General features: G+C 34.6%; 2 protein-coding genes across 4 annotated transcripts; one reads left to right on the top strand and one right to left on the bottom strand.

Moving 5' to 3' along the window:
* Positions 1-106: 106 nt before the first annotated feature.
* LOC128178163 (uncharacterized) lies at positions 107-2,146 on the bottom strand. The gene is made up of 3 exons (XM_052845204.1): positions 1,990-2,146; positions 1,200-1,380; positions 107-245 (listed from the first exon to the last, which is right to left on the bottom strand). Exons 1-3 carry the CDS (start codon positions 2,029-2,031, stop codon positions 133-135), a joined length of 336 nt encoding a protein of 111 aa, XP_052701164.1. The 5' UTR covers positions 2,032-2,146; the 3' UTR covers positions 107-132.
* Positions 2,147-3,317: 1,171 nt separating this feature from the next.
* Positions 3,318-19,413, top strand: LOC128178124 (ADAMTS-like protein 3). Of its 3 annotated transcripts, none has more exons than XM_052845143.1 (17): positions 3,318-3,519; positions 3,827-3,907; positions 5,770-5,928; positions 7,584-7,817; positions 7,947-8,097; positions 8,662-8,797; positions 8,939-9,140; positions 9,304-9,442; positions 13,622-13,715; positions 14,511-14,641; positions 14,810-14,914; positions 15,275-15,404; positions 16,153-16,363; positions 16,737-17,540; positions 17,874-18,059; positions 18,263-18,404; positions 18,851-19,413. In XM_052845143.1, exons 2-17 carry the CDS (start codon positions 3,860-3,862, stop codon positions 18,952-18,954), a joined length of 2,976 nt encoding a protein of 991 aa, XP_052701103.1. In that variant the 5' UTR covers positions 3,318-3,519; positions 3,827-3,859; the 3' UTR covers positions 18,955-19,413. The 3 variants fall into 3 exon arrangements, with proteins under 3 accessions (XP_052701103.1, XP_052701104.1, XP_052701102.1); XM_052845144.1 differs by lacking the exon at positions 3,318-3,519 and adding an exon at positions 3,600-3,618; XM_052845142.1 differs by lacking the exon at positions 3,318-3,519 and having other exon boundaries at positions 3,672-3,907; positions 18,851-19,412.
* Positions 19,414-21,054: the final 1,641 nt, after the last annotated feature.

Here is a 21,054-nt window from a genome sequence, read left to right as displayed (position 1 = left end):
TCAAACGATGTTCAATTTCAACTTTGGAAAGGGTTGGAGGGGGGGGGGAAGGAAGGGTAGCTTCCATATTATAAATATTTGATGCGTATGAAAAGAAGAGAGCGCATGATTTATAAGATAATTTTATTGTATTTAGTAATATGTTGGGTTAACTTTGTGCTCGCACAAGCCGTACATAGTGGAGCCCATATGTTGTGTCTCGACAGCCGCCCCGTGGACATTAGCGTAGCTCTCGCAGTACAAACCTGTGTGAGAGAACAAAAAAAGTTAAAAATTTCAATCTTTTGAGCATCCAATTGTTTGCGGCAGTTCGTATACAGGTTAGATTCCAATCTCCACTCTGACGCATTCTGAATTACCACTGTGATTCATGCTCTAATATGTGTTCTTTAATTAGAGACTTGTTTATCATACCTGCCAAAGCGAATTTGGTTTATTATTTTCCTTTTTATAAACATTTTGTCGTTTTCAATTCATTCTCAATCGCGGCACCTATTTTGAGCGCGGTATATACAACTCGAAATCTGCTAAGATTAGCGCTCAAAATAAGCGTTATTAAAACCGAATACCCGATAGTTAGCAGACGTCTATGTCAATTTTCATCGTCTGAAGCCTTGACCTTCCCCAGATAGGTTCTATATAAGTAAATTTTGTTTATTGTGATAAAATCTCTTTAATGTTCGCACGTAAATGGATAGGAAGACTTGACCTGTAATGGAGATTCTTGTGTACACCTATGTTTGTGTCTGCTTAAATACCGTTTCTTCGTTCGGTCTTAGTATAAAAAAGTCCTCATTATAGTATAATTATAGTATATAAAGATTGTTGACGATCGACGAACATAGAATAGGAACACTACAATTTTTATTTCAACAAACAATAAACTGCCCAGGCCTCATAAGCAAAACTGATTGCACATCCATATTAAGTGAGGTGATTTAGAACTTTAGGAGGACTCTTTGTGCATATCCATGAAATATTTAGGAAGAAAATCACGAATTTGATTTGAAGCAATTTTGGGTGAAGAAAGCTTGGCCTTCTGCTAAAACAATAACTCACGAAGCCAAACCCTGTGTTAGTAAAACATTTAAAAAGAGCAAAATACGATATTATGAATATGCATTATGTCTAATATACATATATGTATATAAGGTATCATACATATGCATAGATTAAGACTAATCAGCGATAGTGCTCACCGCTTCCGCATCCACAACTGTGGTGATCATGTCCGTCCATGCGGCATTCCTGGAGGTAGTGAAGGTATTGGTGTACACAAGATTTATCGCCGAAAACGTCCGTCATACAACATCCGCCGGAAGAGCAGTCATCATCCGATTTACATCCGCCTGATCCAAAAAGACTGTCAAGAAAAAAGGCCTGCAAATTCCAGAAAAATTGTTAAATGATCACTTATCATGAGTGCAGTAAGAAACACCGGACATTCAATAAGTATTGAATGAAAAGCTGATATTTTTTTTTTTGGGGGGGGGGGGGGTATACTTATTTTTTTTTTTATTCCTGCATAGACTTAGATTTTCCCTTCATCCCACCAATATGCTGTAACGATTCGCATGACGTTTTTGTACAATCTTTTCTTATTTAGGAGCAAACTTTCATGGAATATGTCTGGTAACTATACAATTAAAATAACAAATCTAGTATATAAACTGCGTTGGAACAGTTTACGCTTTTTGTAAACCTCGAACTGTCCAAAACAAGTCTACAAAATGTAAATCTGTATGTATTCAGAAGCGATAGATTAATTGCTTATTCAACTCTTAAAATGTACATCTTTGACTTTTTTATGCAATGTTATGAATTGAAAGTATCCACTTTTTCAATAGATGGGGGTGTTTCCAACTTTGGATAGCTTATTTTATGTGTAAGCTTTTCTGTAAACCAACACCGTGAACCATAATTTTAAAAAATTACCTTTATTCTTTTTCTTGTCGTATATCATCAAATCCAATCATTCTAGTGACATACCTGTGAACAGGCAAAAACTGCAAAACAGAGGAAGAGCTTCATCTCAAGGAACAAACAATTAGTCGACCAAATTCTAACAGTGAGAGAAAACAGGTGTGAAATGTTACGACCGAAAACCGGAGCGGGATTAGGTATTCTTGAGGTCAATAATCGGCGGAACGAGATAAGGTTTAGAAGAGAGAGTGATGATCAATTTACTGGAACCAGGAAAAGGGTTTTTAAGAAACACTAAAGAATACGTACATTTTTTGCTTGTTTCTTGTCAAGATTATGCGATTTTTCAATTTGGTTAAAATGTTGACAACAGAGAAAATAATAAATGTACCATATAATCAGGCAATCAATTAATTTATCAATTTATTGCCATAGACTTGAATGTATGTATTTTGCTGCAACTGGTAGTTTAACTTCTTTTATATTATATATTATTCATTAATAAAAATATTTATATATTTTAATTGTATATGATGCATACATACTGCACTTAAATACATTTTACCAAAACTGGCAAGTGCTTATCTTATGTATTTGTAACTTATGTATATTTGTGATTCCATTGGGGAGTGGAAGCAGTTGAAGGGATCGAGGTCTATCGAAACATAATAATGAAACAATTTTTTTTTCTTCATATAAATTCAAGGCCAGGCAGGCAGCAATTATTTTTTTGAAGCTTTGTTGAAATCTTGTCTTTCTGCTAATTGTATATCAAGGGTGTTAACCATTACGCGGTCTCTTTGTATAGAAGCGACAGTCGTTGATCCTTGATGATCGCTTTGGCAAGGTTCAAGATGTGAGGTCTTTGGCAAAACCGATCTTTCGGGTTGATGTCAAGTGTCTAGATACAAGCCTTTTCCTTGACTCACGTTTCTTTTGCGATATCTTTTGTTCTGCGATAATGAAACTTTTGTTGCGTTTGATATCCTAAGTGGCTTTTTATCGTGGGTATGCAACATGGAGGTATAGAAAGCTCGGCGATGCGTTTTAAACGCACTCAATCGTTATGCAGTTGTCCAAATTTTCAATTTTATTTTTTGTACTCGTTTATTCTTACGAAACCCCGTGATATGAAAAAAAAAACATAAAAGCATCACTCAGTATGCCCATGTTTCTAAACAGAAATAAAAGTCGAGGAAGTTTTTATTATCTGCCCCCTTGTAATTAAGAGTCATATGTTTTGCCTAACTACATCTCCAAACCAGATAAATGAAGCTCTTGTGCTACTACCTCCCCAGTTTTCCGCACTTAGAAATGTTTATCGCGAACTGGCTTCGCCGTGTTTGCGACACCGTAAATATTTTTAAATAGGTACATTGCGTAAGAAAACTTACACACGGCGGGCGGAGTTCATCTATTGGATCTCACTCGCAAAAGTTTTTATTTAAAAAAAAAAATTAGTTTTTTGTTAGCGGTCATCATCCGATTTTGCCGTGGCAATGCCATTAGCAGCAGAGTCAGATATCATTGTTTTGATCTGACTTGTCTATAAGAGGGCAGGGATGAGTTCTTCTCTATTATCATACAGTTCTAAGGGTAATACATTCCGCGCTGGTTTGTTTATTAACACGGATCAAGTTTTTACTATCATTTCATTTGCAAGTCTCTTCTTTTGTGAAGGCCGGGCTTACAAATGTATGTATATATATATCTCGTATCTATCAATTTAAAGGGCCTCCCTATGCCTTCTTGAGACTTTAACAGAAGTATCGAGCGAGAGAGAGAGAGGAGGAACGAGAGAGTGAGGGGAAAAACAGAACTAGTTCCACTCCGGTGGCAGGGGCTACAGGCTCGCAAAGATGTGACGGAAAAATCCAAGTTTATTTTTTTTTCTTTTTTCTAGTAATCTACCCAAAATGACGGATTCTATATCAAAATGAAGACTTTGTATGCTTATTTATTCATCTGGATTTCTATGTGTACCGTAAGTAAATTTTTAGTTTATTTTTTTCCCCTTTAATGTTTATGATGCGAATGTTTATGTAAATGAATTTAGTTTAACTTCGGTTTCAACAGTGAAAAGGCGTCGCCAAAGAACATTATTTGGTCTGTTTTGAGAAGACATTTCAAACGTGTATTGGAATTCAATAGACTATAGGTGGAACTTATACAAGAATGTTTACTTTAATCATTTTGTACATTAGCGTTTAATCCACAAATTCCAGTGTTGTAATATTTTCGGTTTAAAGTTTATCTTTGCAAATTTAAGACTAAAGTGCATATATAAATGTTATTCTTGTCTTTCGCCTAAGTAAACCGCAGGTATTCTATATGAAATTGTGTATGTTTAATTTACTTGTATATATCACAAAGAATAATTAGACCGTATACTAGTAGTATCCATTAAATTTCGTTTTCTCCCTCCCCCTTTTTTCATATGCGAGAATATATGCTTAGGAATTTCAAGGTCTTATGACTTTCAGATTAACTTATTTTTGACCTTCTAAATGTCCGACTTAAAGTACTTCAACAACAGAAATTGAATAGTGCGTGTATTGTTATAGTGAACAATAAAAAATGGAATGGGGAGGGGGGTGGTGACACAATCTATTTAAGCAAAAATGAAGCTTCATATTGATTACATATGTATACGCATATATATTTTCCATAATAAGTTTTCAAAAACACGATTATTTTATGCATGACAATTGGTGCATGCCTGCGTTTTCTTCATTCATAAACGTATAATTTGGTAATTTTGCGCTCCTTGCTTGACAAAAGGTGTCAGACGACAGATTTTTTTTTTCTTTGGGTAAGCTGGATAAAAAAATTGAAATATTTCTTTCTCTGTAAAAGAAATAAACAAGGCCGAAGAACTTGTTTTCACTTCACGATTTCTTCGCTTGAAATATATGTTCACATCTTTTTATTGTTTATTAAAAGACATCATTAGGATGGGAAGGGGGAGGGGTAATTCAAAAAGAATTACATGTACTGAAAACCTCAATAAATACTGCTTTTTTTTAAGAGATACGTTTTGCTCATTATTTGCTTTAAATTGAGTTATATCTACTTTGTCAAAGTATGCCCTGTTTTCCCCTTAGAGTTTACTTTCACACATCTTTATGGATCTGAAATCCTAAATCTCGCAGCAACCCGCGAATGATAAGAATTCTTGTTTAAATTACCAACTTGATAGTTTATACATATTGTTGCTAAAAATAAAAACTTTTTTGAAATAAAAAGAGAATTAAAAGAAACAAAGTCTGATAATATATGAGGCTTTAAAAAAAGACCAACGTAGATGTTGATATTTTCGTCTTTTTCAAAAGATTTCATGATATATATATTGCAGACAATATTATTGTTTTCATAAACCTCCAACTCTTAGTGTCGCAATAAAGCATTAGCGATATACATGAAGGTTCTGCATATTGTTAAGATTTTTTGATGGCGTAGAGGGAAATCTAGTAAAACTTTGAACTACATAAAATATGCCGATAGAGTATACACTCAGCATTTACTTATGGTTGCGTTTTACGTATAGTAATAAAACCACCCAAATTGTCAGTTGCCGACCGGCTGGAGACAGAAGTTTGTCTTTATATATACTGCCCCACCAAACACGCAATCTGTCCGTTAAAATTTAATTTGGAGTTTTTATCAAAACCAAGATTAATATCTTTTCCTGTCCATACTTAGCCGAGCACTAATGTTCACGTATTAAAAAATTATCTGATTTTCGTTTCCTTTTTTATATTTGTATTTCATTTACTTTCATTTATCTATATAACAATCAACATATACATTGGATTAAAAGGGGAAGGGGTCGTACTTTCTCCACAGGTATCATGTGACGATTGGGCTCCTTGGACACAATGGGGTACGTGTTCCCGTACCTGCGACGGTGGCGTCACCTACCGCACCAGGCGGTGTCGCAAAGATTCACCGATGAACCGGGAATGTCGGACCGATGACGTTCAGTATAGAGCTTGCAACATGCAGGTAAATTAAGCCAATCAGACCAGCACTTTGGTTTGTTTTAAAGTATTGAGTGAAAACCAGATTGTTTTAATATGGGTGGAGCGAGATGGTCGATAAAATAAAAAAAATCTTAAACCCATTCTCAATAGTTTCTCTCTCTCTCTCTCTCTCTCTCTCTCTCTCTCTCTCTCTCTCTCTCTCTCTCTCTCTCAAAACTCAGATTGTTGGCAAAAAAAGGAGTAAGTTTTTTCGATTTTCGTTTCAGTAGAATACAACAATGAATTGCCAATCCATGTCGAAAATGTCCTATTTGAATTGCTCGCAATGACATCGATCTTAGGATGTGATAAATACATATAATATAAAATACAAAGAAAATTCCTGTTCTACAAAGAGTCTGTACATAGCTCAAACAATCTGGACGATTTGCAAAAGAAACTCCCACACAAATGTTTTAAAAGAAGTTTAATTCTATATTTTCCCCCTGTATAATATGAAGTGCATTGTATTGCATTATCAATGTTGGTCGTGAAGATCTTATCTAACTTACATGAGTCTAAATCAATAAAATCTGTTTGGCATCAACAACGTCACTCTAATTTGATTTCGAAATAACAACGAATTGCATTTCTCCAAGTGTTTGTGATATATACTTAAGTTTCAATGCAAATTCCCTTCAAAGTAGAGGTTATTTGGATGTAAATAAACCGATTTTTGATACATCGTTTTGGATATATCTCTCCGAAATAGTGTATATACATGGCAAGATGTTTTGTCTTAAAACAAACAATATCAGACCTTTGCATAAAACAACGGAACCCAAACAGAAGCGATGTATATTTATCTTGGGAGGAGAGAATATTTTCTTTATTGTAAGCACAAGCTTTACGCGATGATAGTCAGTCTGTCCTGGGAAGACCAAAAAAAAAAAATAGGTGGTGTAGATTGTTAAAATATCCTGCCGAAGAATCACGTTGTAATTTATGTTTTCATACCTACCCGCCCAGTTTCATTTATATTCGTTTAATAACAGACAATGGTCACACGGAGGTCACACTAAAGAGCGATTAACCCTCCCCAAAACCAGGCATTCGGTATCGGGTTTCAATTAACCACATACCTTGGAAACCATTATATCGTACGCGTGTGTTACAAGATATTTTTTTTTCGTTTTTGGGTAAAATCTCTCTGACACCCAAGAAGAATAGAACTTGAATTAATGGCCATGTTAAACAAGAAAGTAGAAGTGAAAATCGTGGCCCGAACACCGGTTGCTGGGTACAAGGTCGCGGAGTCGCTGATCGTACCCGCCATTCTGTGAATATTTTCACGGTGATCATGGTACCACAGGCACGAAAGTGATCAAACTTGTAGAAGAAACTGTAATTAGGGGAGTTTTTGACAAATGACAATTCACCTTTGCAGGTGCGGGTGTGGTTTTATGTAATGTCGTTGGGGGACGTCTAACAGGCATGGCTACAGGGTTTTGACCCTTGCTTTTTCGACCATGAGTTTTGGTTCTCGTTAAATGTTTTAAATTGGACACGATCGCGGAAACCCACACTGCTGTTTATCGAAATCCATCAAAATGGATCCAAGAAACTTAAAAATGTCTCTCCTTTTAATTTGTCATTGTATGTGGAATAAACTTAGAACAATGTTTCTCTTTTATTCAGGAATGTCCAGGGAATGTACTAGACTATAGAGCGTTGCAATGTTCAGCGTTTAATAAGAACCCGTATTCAGGAGAGGTGCTAAATTGGGTCCCATACCACGATTCCAAGAACCCATGCGCCCTGTATTGTCAGGCCGAGGGACATGACGTCATCCACCGATTGGCTAATCATGTGGTGGACGGTACAAAATGTCGGAACGACTCAAAGGATATGTGCATCGACGGAAAGTGTTGGGTATTAAAATCTGTAATAATTTTACTATCGCGTGAATTCATTTCGAAAATTCCAAAAAATTAGAATCATTTTCGACCATATGTATATATATTTGTTATGTCTGCTAAAAAGAATCGATATTTTTTGTAGAATGTGGGATGTGATGGTATACTGGGATCAAAGAAAGTACTGGACAGATGTGGGGTATGTGGAGGAAACAATTCGTGTATGTCACGACAGACACCGAAATTTACGTGGTCACTCTCGGGATACGGTGAATGTTCATCGACTTGTGGTGTAGGTAACCTGCTCCTTTATGTACTTTTCAGTCTTGGTTTTAAGGGGGCTGGGTGAAAGCAGCCATTTTTTGAACTACTGTGGTTTCATTAATATTCAAGGGTATCAATTTTCGTGAATAAAGTGAAAATCACAGTTTCAAAGATTCGTAAATTCGTGGCCAATGATCCTATCAATACAAAATGTTAATAGAAATTTCACTTCAATGAATACTTAATTTCGTATTGGTATTGGAAATTGGTATTCATCGAATACTGATGAAACCACAGTATAGCAATCTCCTTTAGAAGAACAGAAATTTATTTAAATTAAGAACCATTTTCTTACACATTTTTGGAAGCTACAGTTTATGTAAAAAAAAATTAATATCTTAAATTTTAAGAAAGATCTAATTTGCAATTTGTTGACCACACATCCTCCGTAATTATTGATCGACATAAAGTTTATGCCACTGTTAACCGAATAAAAATCCTTTTAAATAACTGTTAATGTTTAAATATTGATTTTTACGAATACCTCGACAACTCACGTCAAATTTCTATAAATTAAAAGTATGCTTTATATTAAGGATACAGAAGAGCAAAGCCGGTCTGTATAAATAGGGCATCCGGGAAACGGGTCCGCAACAAAAGATGTCGCTCTGCAGAAAGACCGAAACAACAGACTCGGTCATGCAAATTACGGGACTGCAAAGGAAACCCAATGTAAGCCCCCCCTCTCTCTCTCTCTCTCTCTCTCTCTCTCTCCAAAGATATACAAAGACCTTATTGTTTCAATTAATTAAACGTTCGTGTATTGAATAATGATACAAGTGTTTCAGTTGTTTTTTCTTCATTCGCATCAAGGTATAAATGGGTGTTCGGCCCTTGGAGCAATTGTTCCTGCGCAAAGAAGTACTCTTGGAGAGCCAGACGATGTGTAATGTTCTTTCCGAATTCCACACAAACATACGTCAGCGAAAAGTTTTGTGACACCCGAACACCAGTTACCAAACAACTTTGCGACAAAACACTGTGTCCTGTTTGGCATGTCGGACACTGGGCACCGGTACCTTTCATTTTCACCGTTTGAATATTCCATAACGTTAGCTTTTTCTTCGTATAATTAGCTTTTCTTCATTTTCATGAAAAGCATCTTTGCTTGTATTAATCAAAAATTCATGGTGAATAGATTTAACCAAAACATCGTGGTTTTTTTGTTTTTGTTTCAGTGCTCTGTAACTTGTGGAAACGGTGTCCAGAGAAGGGGTGTCGTCTGCCAACACTTTGGAAAAGAGTTCTGCGACCTAAAATTCAAACCGATAACGCTTCGATCTTGCAACACCTCAGTCTTATGCTTTGTTCAGAATGGTACGAGTCAAAATTCAGAAACATCGTTTAAGTATGCAATTTGCATAAAATGTTCTACAAGGCATGTAGATTTAGTTGTCGTGTATGAACATGGGAATAACCGAGAGAAAATCCACACCCTCATTTAAGCTACTAGATAAAACTTTGTTGTACCAAGCGAACTGAATTTTTGTTTTACATAATAACCTCCTTGGGGAAAACGATCTTTATTTTACATAACCCTTCGATTTGGGTAACAATAAAATCTGTTCACATGCTTGCTTGACATTACAGCGAATGTTAAGGGTTTCCTCTATATGTACAAGTCATGCAGATTACATGCTCAAAGGTACGGCGTTGAAAGATGAAGCGGCATGATATTGCATTCTTATTGTACATCTATGCTCTCAAGTTAACATTATAAACTTTCTGTATGTAGATGCAAGATATCTTTATTTCAAACTCTCGTCATTTACATACCTCTATAGTATTTAGCAATTCATGCTACATTCTGCAGTATCATCACATTATTTAAACTTCAACGATCACAGTATATTGTTAGTAAGAATCGGAGCAATATCCAAGGTGATAATATTTCATGCGTTTACGGAATACTGTAATTAATAAATTAAATACAGTAAAGTAAATACAGTAAATATGTTAATATATATCCAGCAAACAAGTATTAAAAGCGGTAACATGCGCTTTTCTGTTCAAAGTTATCATTTTTAGCTCACCTGAGCTGAAAGCTCAAGTGAGCTATTCTGATCACATTCTGTCCGTCGTCCGTCTGTCCGTCTGTCTGTCCGTCCGTCCGTCCGTCCGTCCGTCTGTAAACTTTTTACATTTTGAACTTCTTCTCTAAAACCGCTTATCCAATTTCAACCAAATTTGGCACAAAGCATCCTTATGGGATGGCGAATATAAATTGCAGAAATAAAAGTCCGATCTGTATTCAAAGCGGAGAAAACCTTGAAACTGTAGAAAAAGGGGGTGCATTTTTAAAAATCTTCTTTTCAAGAACTACCGAGGCAAATTCAACGTAGTTTAGCGTAAATTATCCTTACTGGAAGGAAAATATAAATTGCAAAAATTAAGGTCTAATTCAGTTTCAAATCTGAGTTATGATAAAGGAAAGGCGTGTTTCAGCTTCGGTTCGGTTCGGCATCCGGTAAAATGGGTAGGCAAGACTTGGCCTGGTCAAAACAAAAGATTGGCAGTTATTAATCTGCCAATCTCATTAAAATTTCAGGATATTTGATGGACCAGTTATATTTGTATTCGCTGTAAATATTGCCGCAAAATAATGCGTAATTTGAATTGACGATTGCCGATCTACCCCGGCTTTTATTTTGCCACGGCCCGGGTTTGCATACCCATTTTACCAAGACTCGTATACCATACTTCTAAAACGAGGTTCTTTGTTTAAAGCAGCCATGACATTATACGAAAAAGGGTCGATCTGACTATGATGAATTTGCTTGTTATGCAACAGTTCGTGTATGAAGGGAAATTTTTGAAACATGCAAAATATATTGGTGCCGATTTTGTGAAGTAAATTGAGGCTAAATATTTCTATGCGTTGACAGATTTCACACATGACGTTGGAATGCATAGAATCCGGGTGGTTTCGCTCCGATCGCTTGTTCGCGCTGAGAGGTTTCGCTCCGAATACATGATCGCCCCGAGTGGATTCGCCCCGATTGTATTAATAAACACTACAATACACACTGCTTGTTGCTTTGGTTTTTAAATATGTAATTTAAATTAAATTATTTCTATCTATACATAAGTGGTAAATTAAATGTTTTAGAAAGTGATTTAGTTTAATTAGACAATAACTTTATACACATTGCCTGAGCACGGTTTAATTAGTCGGCAGTTAATCCAACAAAAAAACCCCGTTAAATAAATAGCTTTGATTGCGATCTAATTTGGAGAACTAAATGATGAGTATCTCAAGAATTCGTTAGTGCGTATTTTTTGGAACCAGTATTCTGAAAGAGTATAGCGAAGAAATGGTTCGTGAATGCTGCCTCTACTGCCATAAGTTGGTGAGTACCTAAAATATAATGCATTATATGATATGATAGATTATAAAATGATATTAATAATGCATAAAATTCCATAAGATGCTCGCATATACATGTTAAATTAATGTATTCATTATATTTTCAAATTATAATGATCATTGATCGTTAATAATACCTATATCATATATTGAAAAGGGGCGAAACCACTCGGCGCGAAACCTCTCAGCGCGAACAAGTGATCGGAGCGAAACCACCCGTTACCTGACGTTGGTGTTAGCTTGTTCTGATTTTCGTTTCGTTTTCATTATTTATGCTTTGTAATTTAACCTGGGAACTCTCGTATTTCGTGATTTTTACGTATCAATTCAAACAGAGACTTCGGTAAATCAAACAGTTAACTGTTTACCTGTGCAAATTAAGCAAAATCTGATGTATCAAAAAAGTACTGAAATACAATTCATTCTATCGGTAATTCGGCATTATCCTTTGCGTAATGGTAGATTAATGCAATATGTTTTGTTGAGATCGATGCTCGGCATTTTCTCGAGTTTATTCAGTTTAAATAGAGTTTGATATCGCTGAAGGAAATATGTAGGTATATACATATACATGTATATATATGATTCATTTCGAAAAAATAAATTGTGTTCTTTATTTGTTATAGTGCATGTTTCTTGTGTTTTAATTGTTTACAATTTCTATTTACTAACCATATTTGAGTGTTAAGCTTCGAATTATAAGCAAGATACAGAGATTTGCTCACAATTCTATGTTTGTACACAGATCTTAAAAACTAAAGATTAAAAAAGTAAAAAAATTGTCAATATTTACTAAGAAAATTTTCAAAGTCTGTTCTTCCAGAAACCAATTTTAACAACTTATTGTATTGTAAACTTAACCTTTTTTCGTCATTATTACTCCTACTGTACATGTGATCCTAGAATGTGTTTGTGTACATTTGTATAAACTGATTTTGAACCTTAAATACCAATGAACTGGTCTTGAGTGAATAAAAGACTTGAAAATCGTAGGCCATTATTTTTTTCCATTTTAAATGCTGAATAGGAAATACCAAGTTAAAAATCTTAAGCTGAATGTAATAAAGTCATGTCAACAAAATATGACTCAAACCTAGGGAAACTGTGAGCTCTGTATCTTGCTTATAATTCTACGATTGACGCTGAAATTTTGGTTGAACATTAGAAATTCTATATGAATTAGAGTATGTTAAATACTTGTACAAACAAAATAAAAGAATGATATTCTGTATATACCTACTCTCTGGGGTCCCCTCTTTATACAATAAATAATGTGAAATCTACATCAATTTTGATAGTTTTTCAGACACGAGTAAATAAAAACAACATCTTTAAAACAGTTTCCATAGTTCTGACACATTTCTGTTATGGGGATAAAATAATTATCGCTATTCCTAAGAAAATATCACAGCGGAAAATTATCCTGGTTTGTACGCGAGGTAAATAACAGTCATTTAACTATAATGGAGAAGACAAATTAAATTTTTGAATGTTTTAATTTGAGGAATTGGGCACATTGAGGTACAATTTTCTTCTTCACATCTATACATGTAGGATTTTTTAAATAAAATACAATAACTATTATAGATTTTTTTTAAATACAATAACAAGTAAGTAGTTGATGAAACAAATGTACCTATATGCTCTCATATATTTTGATCGCTTTACAAAGTGGGGGGGGGGGGCAGAACGAAAAGATAGGGAATTGGAAGTTAACAACTTAACAGTGTACCCCCACCAAATGTTTAGTTTTATATCTTGCGTAGGATTTTCATATTCTGGTAAAAAATAGTATTTCATGAAGGTACAATGTCAATGATTACGTGTATGCAAAAATAAGTGTAAAATTCGAATACTTGACAATATTTATTTTTTGTTATTCTACCGAGGGACCATATGGCACAATATCTTTTGAACGCCCGTTGTTGCTCAGGTGAGCGATGTGGCCCCATGGGCCTCTTGTTTTTAATCAACTTTGAATACTAATCGATATGTTATTTTTTATCCAAATACAGACAAAAAAATATCGAAAAGGGGTAATTCTTTTAATTGAATAACGTCATAATTGATATTTTTGTTTTATATTTAGATAATTTTATTTTTGTTCTCATTTTAAATATTTTTTAAAGATATACAAGAGGTGATTTTAGGGGAGTCGGACAGCAGTTCCATTAAACGCCTACCCCCGCTGAAGAGTACAGAGAGAACAGGGCCCCGCCCAAGGTATTTGATATTAGCACTAAAGTACGAAAAAATAAAGAAAAATACAATCTATCTGCAAATAAAGGCGGCTTCTTCCCATTGAAACCGAAACCGCAAGCAAATAAGTATGTGTTTAAAGGCACAATGCCTCTGTAACTTTACGCCGTTGTCATTTTGAAATATCGAGTTTTTAAATTGTCGGGAGGGTGGACCTAATATGTTGTAGGTCAACGTTTAAAGTCTAGATGATAGGGAATGATTTGTTGAGGAGATATATAAAGTATGACAACTATTTCTGAGATAAAAGAGGGAGAGAAAAAAGGTGTTTCTGGTCCAGTATTTAATTTCTGGATGTTATTTTCTCCATTTAGATTGGTATAGATAATACCTTGGGGTATTCGCACGGGAGTAGTACGCAATGTTAGAGTGTTACATCAGGGTTAATACAAATGTGTTCTATAGCCCAGAGTTACTGTACTACAACGGTGCGTTTGGAAAGATAAAATATCATTGAATATTTCGTAAATATATACAGTTAAAGAATGGTGCGTCAATCGTAAAGTCACCAGGAACCACGATAAAATTGGCATGGGCGTTTCAAGAACTAAAGATTTGCTCTTAACTTTTTTAAAGAATTCCCCTGCATGCTATGACGGGGGATCATAATAAGAGGTATACCCCCCTCCTTCCTATGGTGCTTCATGTAGTACATCTTGCATGTATGAGCTCTAGATAATGACCTAAAATGTTCACAAACATCTAGGTGTACGATTAATCAAGAAATTTTCCTTACAATTTGTTTTATATTCACAACAGATTTGTGGCAAGAGAATGGCAGCCCTGCAGTGTCACGTGTGGTAGGGGCCGGAAATGGCGCTACGTCACCTGTCAAGTCTATGTCTTGCGCATAGGAAAAGATACGGAACTTCCGGATAAAGAATGCAAGGGTACTAGTATTTGTTTAAACTTTTCACATCATTTGATTATAATTAATTAGGAAGATTATAATTGTGTTTTATCTTTTTCCAGACAAAAACATACGTGAAAATGTAACTGGTAGACCAAGGGAATTTTTATGATAGTTAGTATGTCTTAAATGTTTGTTTATTTATTAGGATTGAAACCACTGAATTCCTCTCCTTGCATCATACAGGAATGTGTGGAACAGTTTGAGTACCGTGTAGTGGGTATGACGCCGTGCAGCAGAAGTTGTTTGGGCGGTGAGTGGTTTCCCTGTAAACCTCAAAGAGAGGCTTAGACACAACACAAAACAGCGCTCCGACATGACGTCATAGCACTTGTTTCCTTCTGTCACTAGATCAAAACTCGCTTATACAAGACTTTAATTCTATGTTTCCTTCATGCTCTCAGCAATTTTTTTTTCAACAAGAATTGTAATTTAAGAAATCTTCACACGCACTGAATGAAACGGCAAGTGCTCAGACGATGTTGGGAAATTCCATTACCTTACCAAAACAATTGGCCATTTAAATTCTATCAAAACCATTTTTTATGCTATATTAATATATCAATATATCAATGTATATATAAATGAGGTCGTGTGTATGTACTATTTTTAGGGGTACAGGAAACTATCGTTCGATGTGTTAGCATACACAACGGTTCCACGGTGGATGACAGTAATTGTAAAGATGTCCACTTAGTCCCTGTCGAAAGAAGAGTTTGTAACGACATCAATTGTCCTCAGAGGTAACTACTAGAATATATCTCCCCACAGTGTATTGTCTTTACAACCACCTTCATCCTTCAATTTGATACGATTGGATATTATCCGTTCTTTCTCTGATATAACCTTTTGAGTTTCACATGATCTTGAATTACACCCCCAGTTTTTTCGTACACGGAAACTATCATTCAGATACGAGAATACGCAAAACGCAACATGGTAAAATCTTGAATGGATGAATATAAACAAACAATATCCATGCGCGGATCCAGAAAAATTTTTAAGTGGGTCAGAGGGATATATAAATTTGGCAGGGGGCATATTTTTGGTAATTTTACTATGTAAATTAGATTAGATATTAAATGATAAAGATATTTGGATATTCAATGGGGTACCCCCGACCTTTCACCACTCTTAATCTGCACATGGATATATCAGACCCCATGGCTTCACAGTCTGCATATTGCGTTTAATTCATGACGCTGCATTTTTGATTTGTTGAATGCTAAAAATACTTGTTATGAATACATACATGTAATGTATGTAAATGTAATCATCAGAAAGTTGTTTAAAATGCTTAAATAAATTTGGAGTAACAAGATGAGTTCTCCGTTGATCATGGGTTCATTTATGCGATGAATTCATTTTACATGTTTTGTAAAAATCATTTTAGAAGTATTGATATTTAAAACATAGCATTTTTTAAATACCCATTAAGGATTATTGCATATCAAATGCCCCTCTCGTACAATATGTTGCTTTTGTACACAGGTGGAAAGTGGGAGATTTCGGGATGTGTTCAGTCAGCTGTGGCGGGGGAATCATGCACCGTGACGTCGAGTGCATACAGGAGTTTGCTGTTGGCTTCCGGGACGCGATCCATCTTCCGGATTACATGTGCGAGCAACCCGTGCCAACTCGCAACCGGAAATGCAACAGCATCGACTGCCACTCTGAGTGGCTGTCTGGTCCGTGGTCGAAGGTGAATTACTATCATTAGTAGTATATTATAAGTGGGTAAAATATTTATCGGAAATTGAATTTCAAAAAGTAAGCATTAGTGTAAGTTAGTGCATTTTTGTATGTATACTTTTTTGTGATGTACTTAATTGAACGAAAAATATATTCCGCCTAAACGCAAAATAAAACACACTGAAGTTTATATCATTGATATAATATATTTAAAGTAAAAGTTCCCCTTACATATTAGATAAAATGTTTTGTTTTTATTCTTCATTTCTAATACACGTTTGAAAATCATTTTGTGCTTATACAAATCATTCATTCTATGGTATTTATCCAGCAATTGATATTTACAATCAAATTTCAATTACTTTTGCGATTTGTATCTTCAGTGTTCCGTTACATGCGGTCAGGGATATCGGTCACGTGATGTGTACTGTGTGAAGAAGAATGCTGGGGGAAACTACATAAACATTTCGTCTACTCTTTGTGATTCGAACAAGCATCCCATGGATGTACAAAAGTGCAATCACACCGTTTGTCCAGAACCGAAACTACGCGCATTAGAAGTTCAGTTTTTTCAAATGGACAAACTTAAAAGAGTGAAACTCACCATTGGCATGACTGCAACTATTTTGCCAGGGACAACTATCCTAATAAAGTGTCCGACGCGTGGGATACAATTACAGGATATAAGATGGTTAAAAAATGGGACCACGATCCGATATTCTAAAAGGGTCAAGTTAACCCGGAAGAGATTTTTGAAAATTAGAAATGCTGTTCCAGAGAAAGACTCGGGGATATACTCCTGCAAAGCTGGATCCTTGCAGTCGAGTAGTCCTCTATCTTTCAGCAGTGTTTATGACATATTTAAAGCGACAATGCTGCGACAGAAGTATATCTCTGGAATTCAGCCAATGAATTTGGTTGCGCGAAGCATTTATACGAAACAGATGGACCCCGTGTCCAGGAAATATAGTCCGCTTTTCCTGGTTAAGAGTGACTGGAGTGCTTGCTCTGCTACGTGTGGCGGAGGATTGCAGTCGCGAAACGTCAGTTGTGAAATCATTACGCGAGATTACTTTGAAGTGTTTCCGGTGAGATTATGTACTAAGGCAGGGCACAGTGCTCCGTTATTGATTCAGAGTTGTAATACGTTTCCGTGTTTGGAATGGTCTCTAGGGAATTGGTCGGAGGTAAAAATTAAAAATAAAACTATAGCACAGAAAAAATTAGAAAAAATCATTTTTAAGGTACTGTACAATATACCTCAAGCAAGACTGACAACTCGCACTTACTTACCTGGCTGTATACTTCGAATTTCGGAAAACATATTTAATATTGAGTTAAAATAGTAATTCAATTTGTTTTTGCACGGTATGCTAAAATTGTGCGTATTTTAAAAATTCTTCAATAAAATCACTTTAACAGAAAAGGCATTTTTTGCATAGAGTAATATGTACCGTATCAATAGAATTATTGTGTTATAATTATTTTTTATGTAATCAATATTATGAAATGATTTTCAGTGCGCGGCTTCAGAGTGTGTTAGGGACAAAACCGCATTGATAAAACGAGAAGTCATTTGCCTGTCAAACGATCAAGTGATGAACGACACCTCACACTGTGAGAGTCTGGGTACTATCCCACCCACAGAAATGGAGTGCTCCAACAAAGACTGCAAAGCCGTGTGGATTGCTTCCAAATGGACAATGGTACTAAACCGTGTGTTTATGATAAAATTTTAAAATGGGGGGGGGGGGGGTTACAACTCGGTCAAATTAAAAAAAAACCAAATAATCATTCGTGCGCATCACACTTAATGTCTTCGGTCTTATTTCTGTCCTTCCTGGGTTTGATTTTTAAAATAAAATGCTTTTTCAGAATTTCTTTTAAAACATCATATTTTCTTACACAGTGTATTGGTGAATGTGAGACAAACGGTTTCAAAACGAGATCACTCGATTGTGTATGGTCTAAAACGAGGCTATCCGCCGGAAAAGAGTGCTCTTCTCTCCAGCGACCAAGGACGATGAAAATGTGCGAAATGGGCAACTGCTGTAAGTACATACTATTTTTAATATAACGTACATTATGCTTCTAATATTAAGAGGGCTGAATGGTAGTGTCATTTTTAGACTATCTTATTGATCTCCTTGAGAAGAAGAGCTCTATATAAAGATAAAGGATAATATTCAAATTTTGAAGCTAATTAACATATATGTCCAACATTATCATATGTCAAAGTTTAAGGCAGATCTTATTTTGTTAACATGTTGATCACTCAGCCTCCTTAAAATAGATATGTCAGCTGATCATTACAATGCATTATTCAAGGTCAAGATATTTTTTCTCTGATCTTCAGCTGAAGCTCTGCCTTCAAATACAAAGTGTTGTAGTTACAATTTTTTGTATTATTATAAACTGGAATGAAGATAAAATAGTGAAATGTATTTTTTCTGTTTATACAATTATATCTTAATGTATAATTTTTTTTAATTTTTAGCTTGCACGGACGAATCGGAATATTGCAGTGTGGTGAAAATGATGAAATTTTGTAAATTTGAAAATTTTCGCCGGAACTGTTGTGTGTCTTGTAAAAAGTCATAATGCTCTTAAAACTAAATGTATAACATTTCCATCCTACCTCAGAATCAATACTGTCAACAGAGTAATAGTATACTGTATCATATTTTGAAGTGATAAATGTGCGTTTATAATTATAAAAAGAATACATATTCTATTTTAGTTAACAACGATCTGTATTTTGGATAAATGTTCAAGATATTAAAATGCAGTTACAACTTACCAACAAAAAATAAACTGAATTTTTTTCTTCGAAAATCGAAGCTCGTTGCTTTCACATTAAAATTTGTTGCTGTTTTTTCTTCAATAAATGCATTTAATTTATTTGTATTTCATTGATATGCAGCAACAAAAATATATTCACGATATGAATAATCTTTATTGCTTTGTTCTATTTTGATGAACTTTAATAGCATGCATGTTTTATTTTACCAAAAAAAATAAAAATAAATGCAGATAATTAAGACGAGTTTAGTGTTATTTTTCATCACCATGCATTAGAAAGTCAAGGATCCCGATTGCATGTTTTATTTGTTTCATGAGCGCGCACACGTGTGTGTACATGTATGTAATAATGAAGGACAAATAGATGGATCATGACACATTAGAAAGGACATAATAATGCTTAACTTGAATTGAAGAGTTAAATTACTACGGATTTGCAGGCATGTTTACGTAATTTTACTAAGAAATTCTTTCTAAAAAAATTCATTAATTAAACCAAAATGTATGTATTGTCTTTAGCATTAATTTTAATTAGTGATAATCAAAATTTGTAAACGACACATTTTGAACATGTATATATAAAAGGACTACGCAAAATTAATTTTTTTTTTTTATCGAGGATTCAGATTGTAAGTATAAGTGTTTATCGATATTACATGTTAAAATCATAAACATTTTGTTAACTTTATAATCTCATAATATACATGTATTATATAGTCCCTTTTAATCATTCGATTTCTTGAAATGCATGACAGTAACCCCTCCCCCGGTGAATTGTCTGGTATTCTTGAAAGTTATAAACTACCTATTGTAGGCGTTGAAAAAAAAGAGCAAAAAAAATTTGTTTAGAAACTGACATGAAACATTCTTCAAAGAAGTTGAGGAAAACGATGTTATTTAAAAACCTCAGACTTTTAAGCATCTAGATAATTTTAATTTCATAAAATGAGTACACAAGGAAGTAGGAAATTAAAGACCAAAAAAGATTTTTATTTTTAAAAGTTCTCCAAAGAATTCACTTAAAATATATGTGTAAAAAAACATCAAAGATAGAAACGCTGGGCATTACAAGCAGGACTAGGAATTAATTGGTTCTTTGTGGAGCCAGCAATAATATGTAGGAGTACTATCGTGTCGTAATAGACCTTCGACGTAGTCACAAGTCTCTCTTATATATTCCTTTGTTTCAAGATAGAATATGACTTCTTCAGCAGTGATTTTTTAAAACCGCATTTACACTTATGGTTACAAGAATTCCTGAAGATTCTTCTTTATATAAAAGTTTTAAGAAACTTTTTAGACCATTAAGACATTTAGTAATGACATAAGATATACGCAGTGAAGATTCTTCGGATATTTGTTATGCTTGTGCACAACGATAATTCATCATAAATTATCAAATATTAAACTATTTAAAAGTATACGATTAACAGGAGCTGCGCATGCGTCACTCAAATCAATGATTTTCAATACCGGTAATTCTTTATATACACTGTTTTAGATTATCAATCAATATTTTGGCAAACTTAGTAGCTCAGTGGAAATGGACCAAGTAGACCCCGGGTTCACATTTGGCAAGTTTGTTTGTAACATGATCGAAATAAATGTAGATTTTTGCTGTGACTCCCACCTCTTCCCCGAAAAAAATGCTGTTTTTTCTGTCATTTTGAAATTCTATACGTTCTAAATTATCACATCTTTAAAGAGTACACAAATTTGTACTGGTTTGAGAGACTTTCCCCAAGGAGGTATAATTTCATTTTCATTACGTGACACGGGACAGGCCCAGTGTTATAAGACAATTAAACAAATTACTGTGAAGTATTTTCTTTATACATATATACGTGAAAATTTCTGAGATAACTATAAGATTAATGTGAATTGATCATGTTATTCTTG

This window comes from Crassostrea angulata, chromosome 3 (genome assembly GCF_025612915.1).
Source record: "Crassostrea angulata isolate pt1a10 chromosome 3, ASM2561291v2, whole genome shotgun sequence".
NCBI classification, from domain to species: Eukaryota; Metazoa; Mollusca; class Bivalvia; order Ostreida; family Ostreidae; genus Magallana; species Magallana angulata.
This window is presented reverse-complemented; position numbering and strand designations above follow the sequence as displayed.

Bases quoted from the DNA above. Each gene is read 5' to 3' on its own strand.
- LOC128178163 (XM_052845204.1), bottom strand. From the start codon at position 2,031: ATGAAGCTCTTCCTCTGTTTTGCAGTTTTTGCCTGTTCACAG. The intron at 1,381-1,989 runs GTATGTCACTAG...TGGAATTTGCAG, and splicing joins CAGTTTTTGCCTGTTCACAG to GCCTTTTTTCTTGACAGTCT. The intron at 246-1,199 runs GTGAGCACTATC...TCTCTCACACAG, and splicing joins CAGTTGTGGATGCGGAAGCG to GTTTGTACTGCGAGAGCTAC.
- LOC128178124 (XM_052845143.1), top strand. From the start codon at position 3,860: ATGAAGACTTTGTATGCTTATTTATTCATCTGGATTTCTATGTGTACC. The intron at 8,798-8,938 runs GTAAGCCCCCCC...ATTCGCATCAAG, and splicing joins GACTGCAAAGGAAACCCAAT to GTATAAATGGGTGTTCGGCC. The intron at 16,364-16,736 runs GTGAATTACTAT...TTGTATCTTCAG, and splicing joins TGTCTGGTCCGTGGTCGAAG to TGTTCCGTTACATGCGGTCA.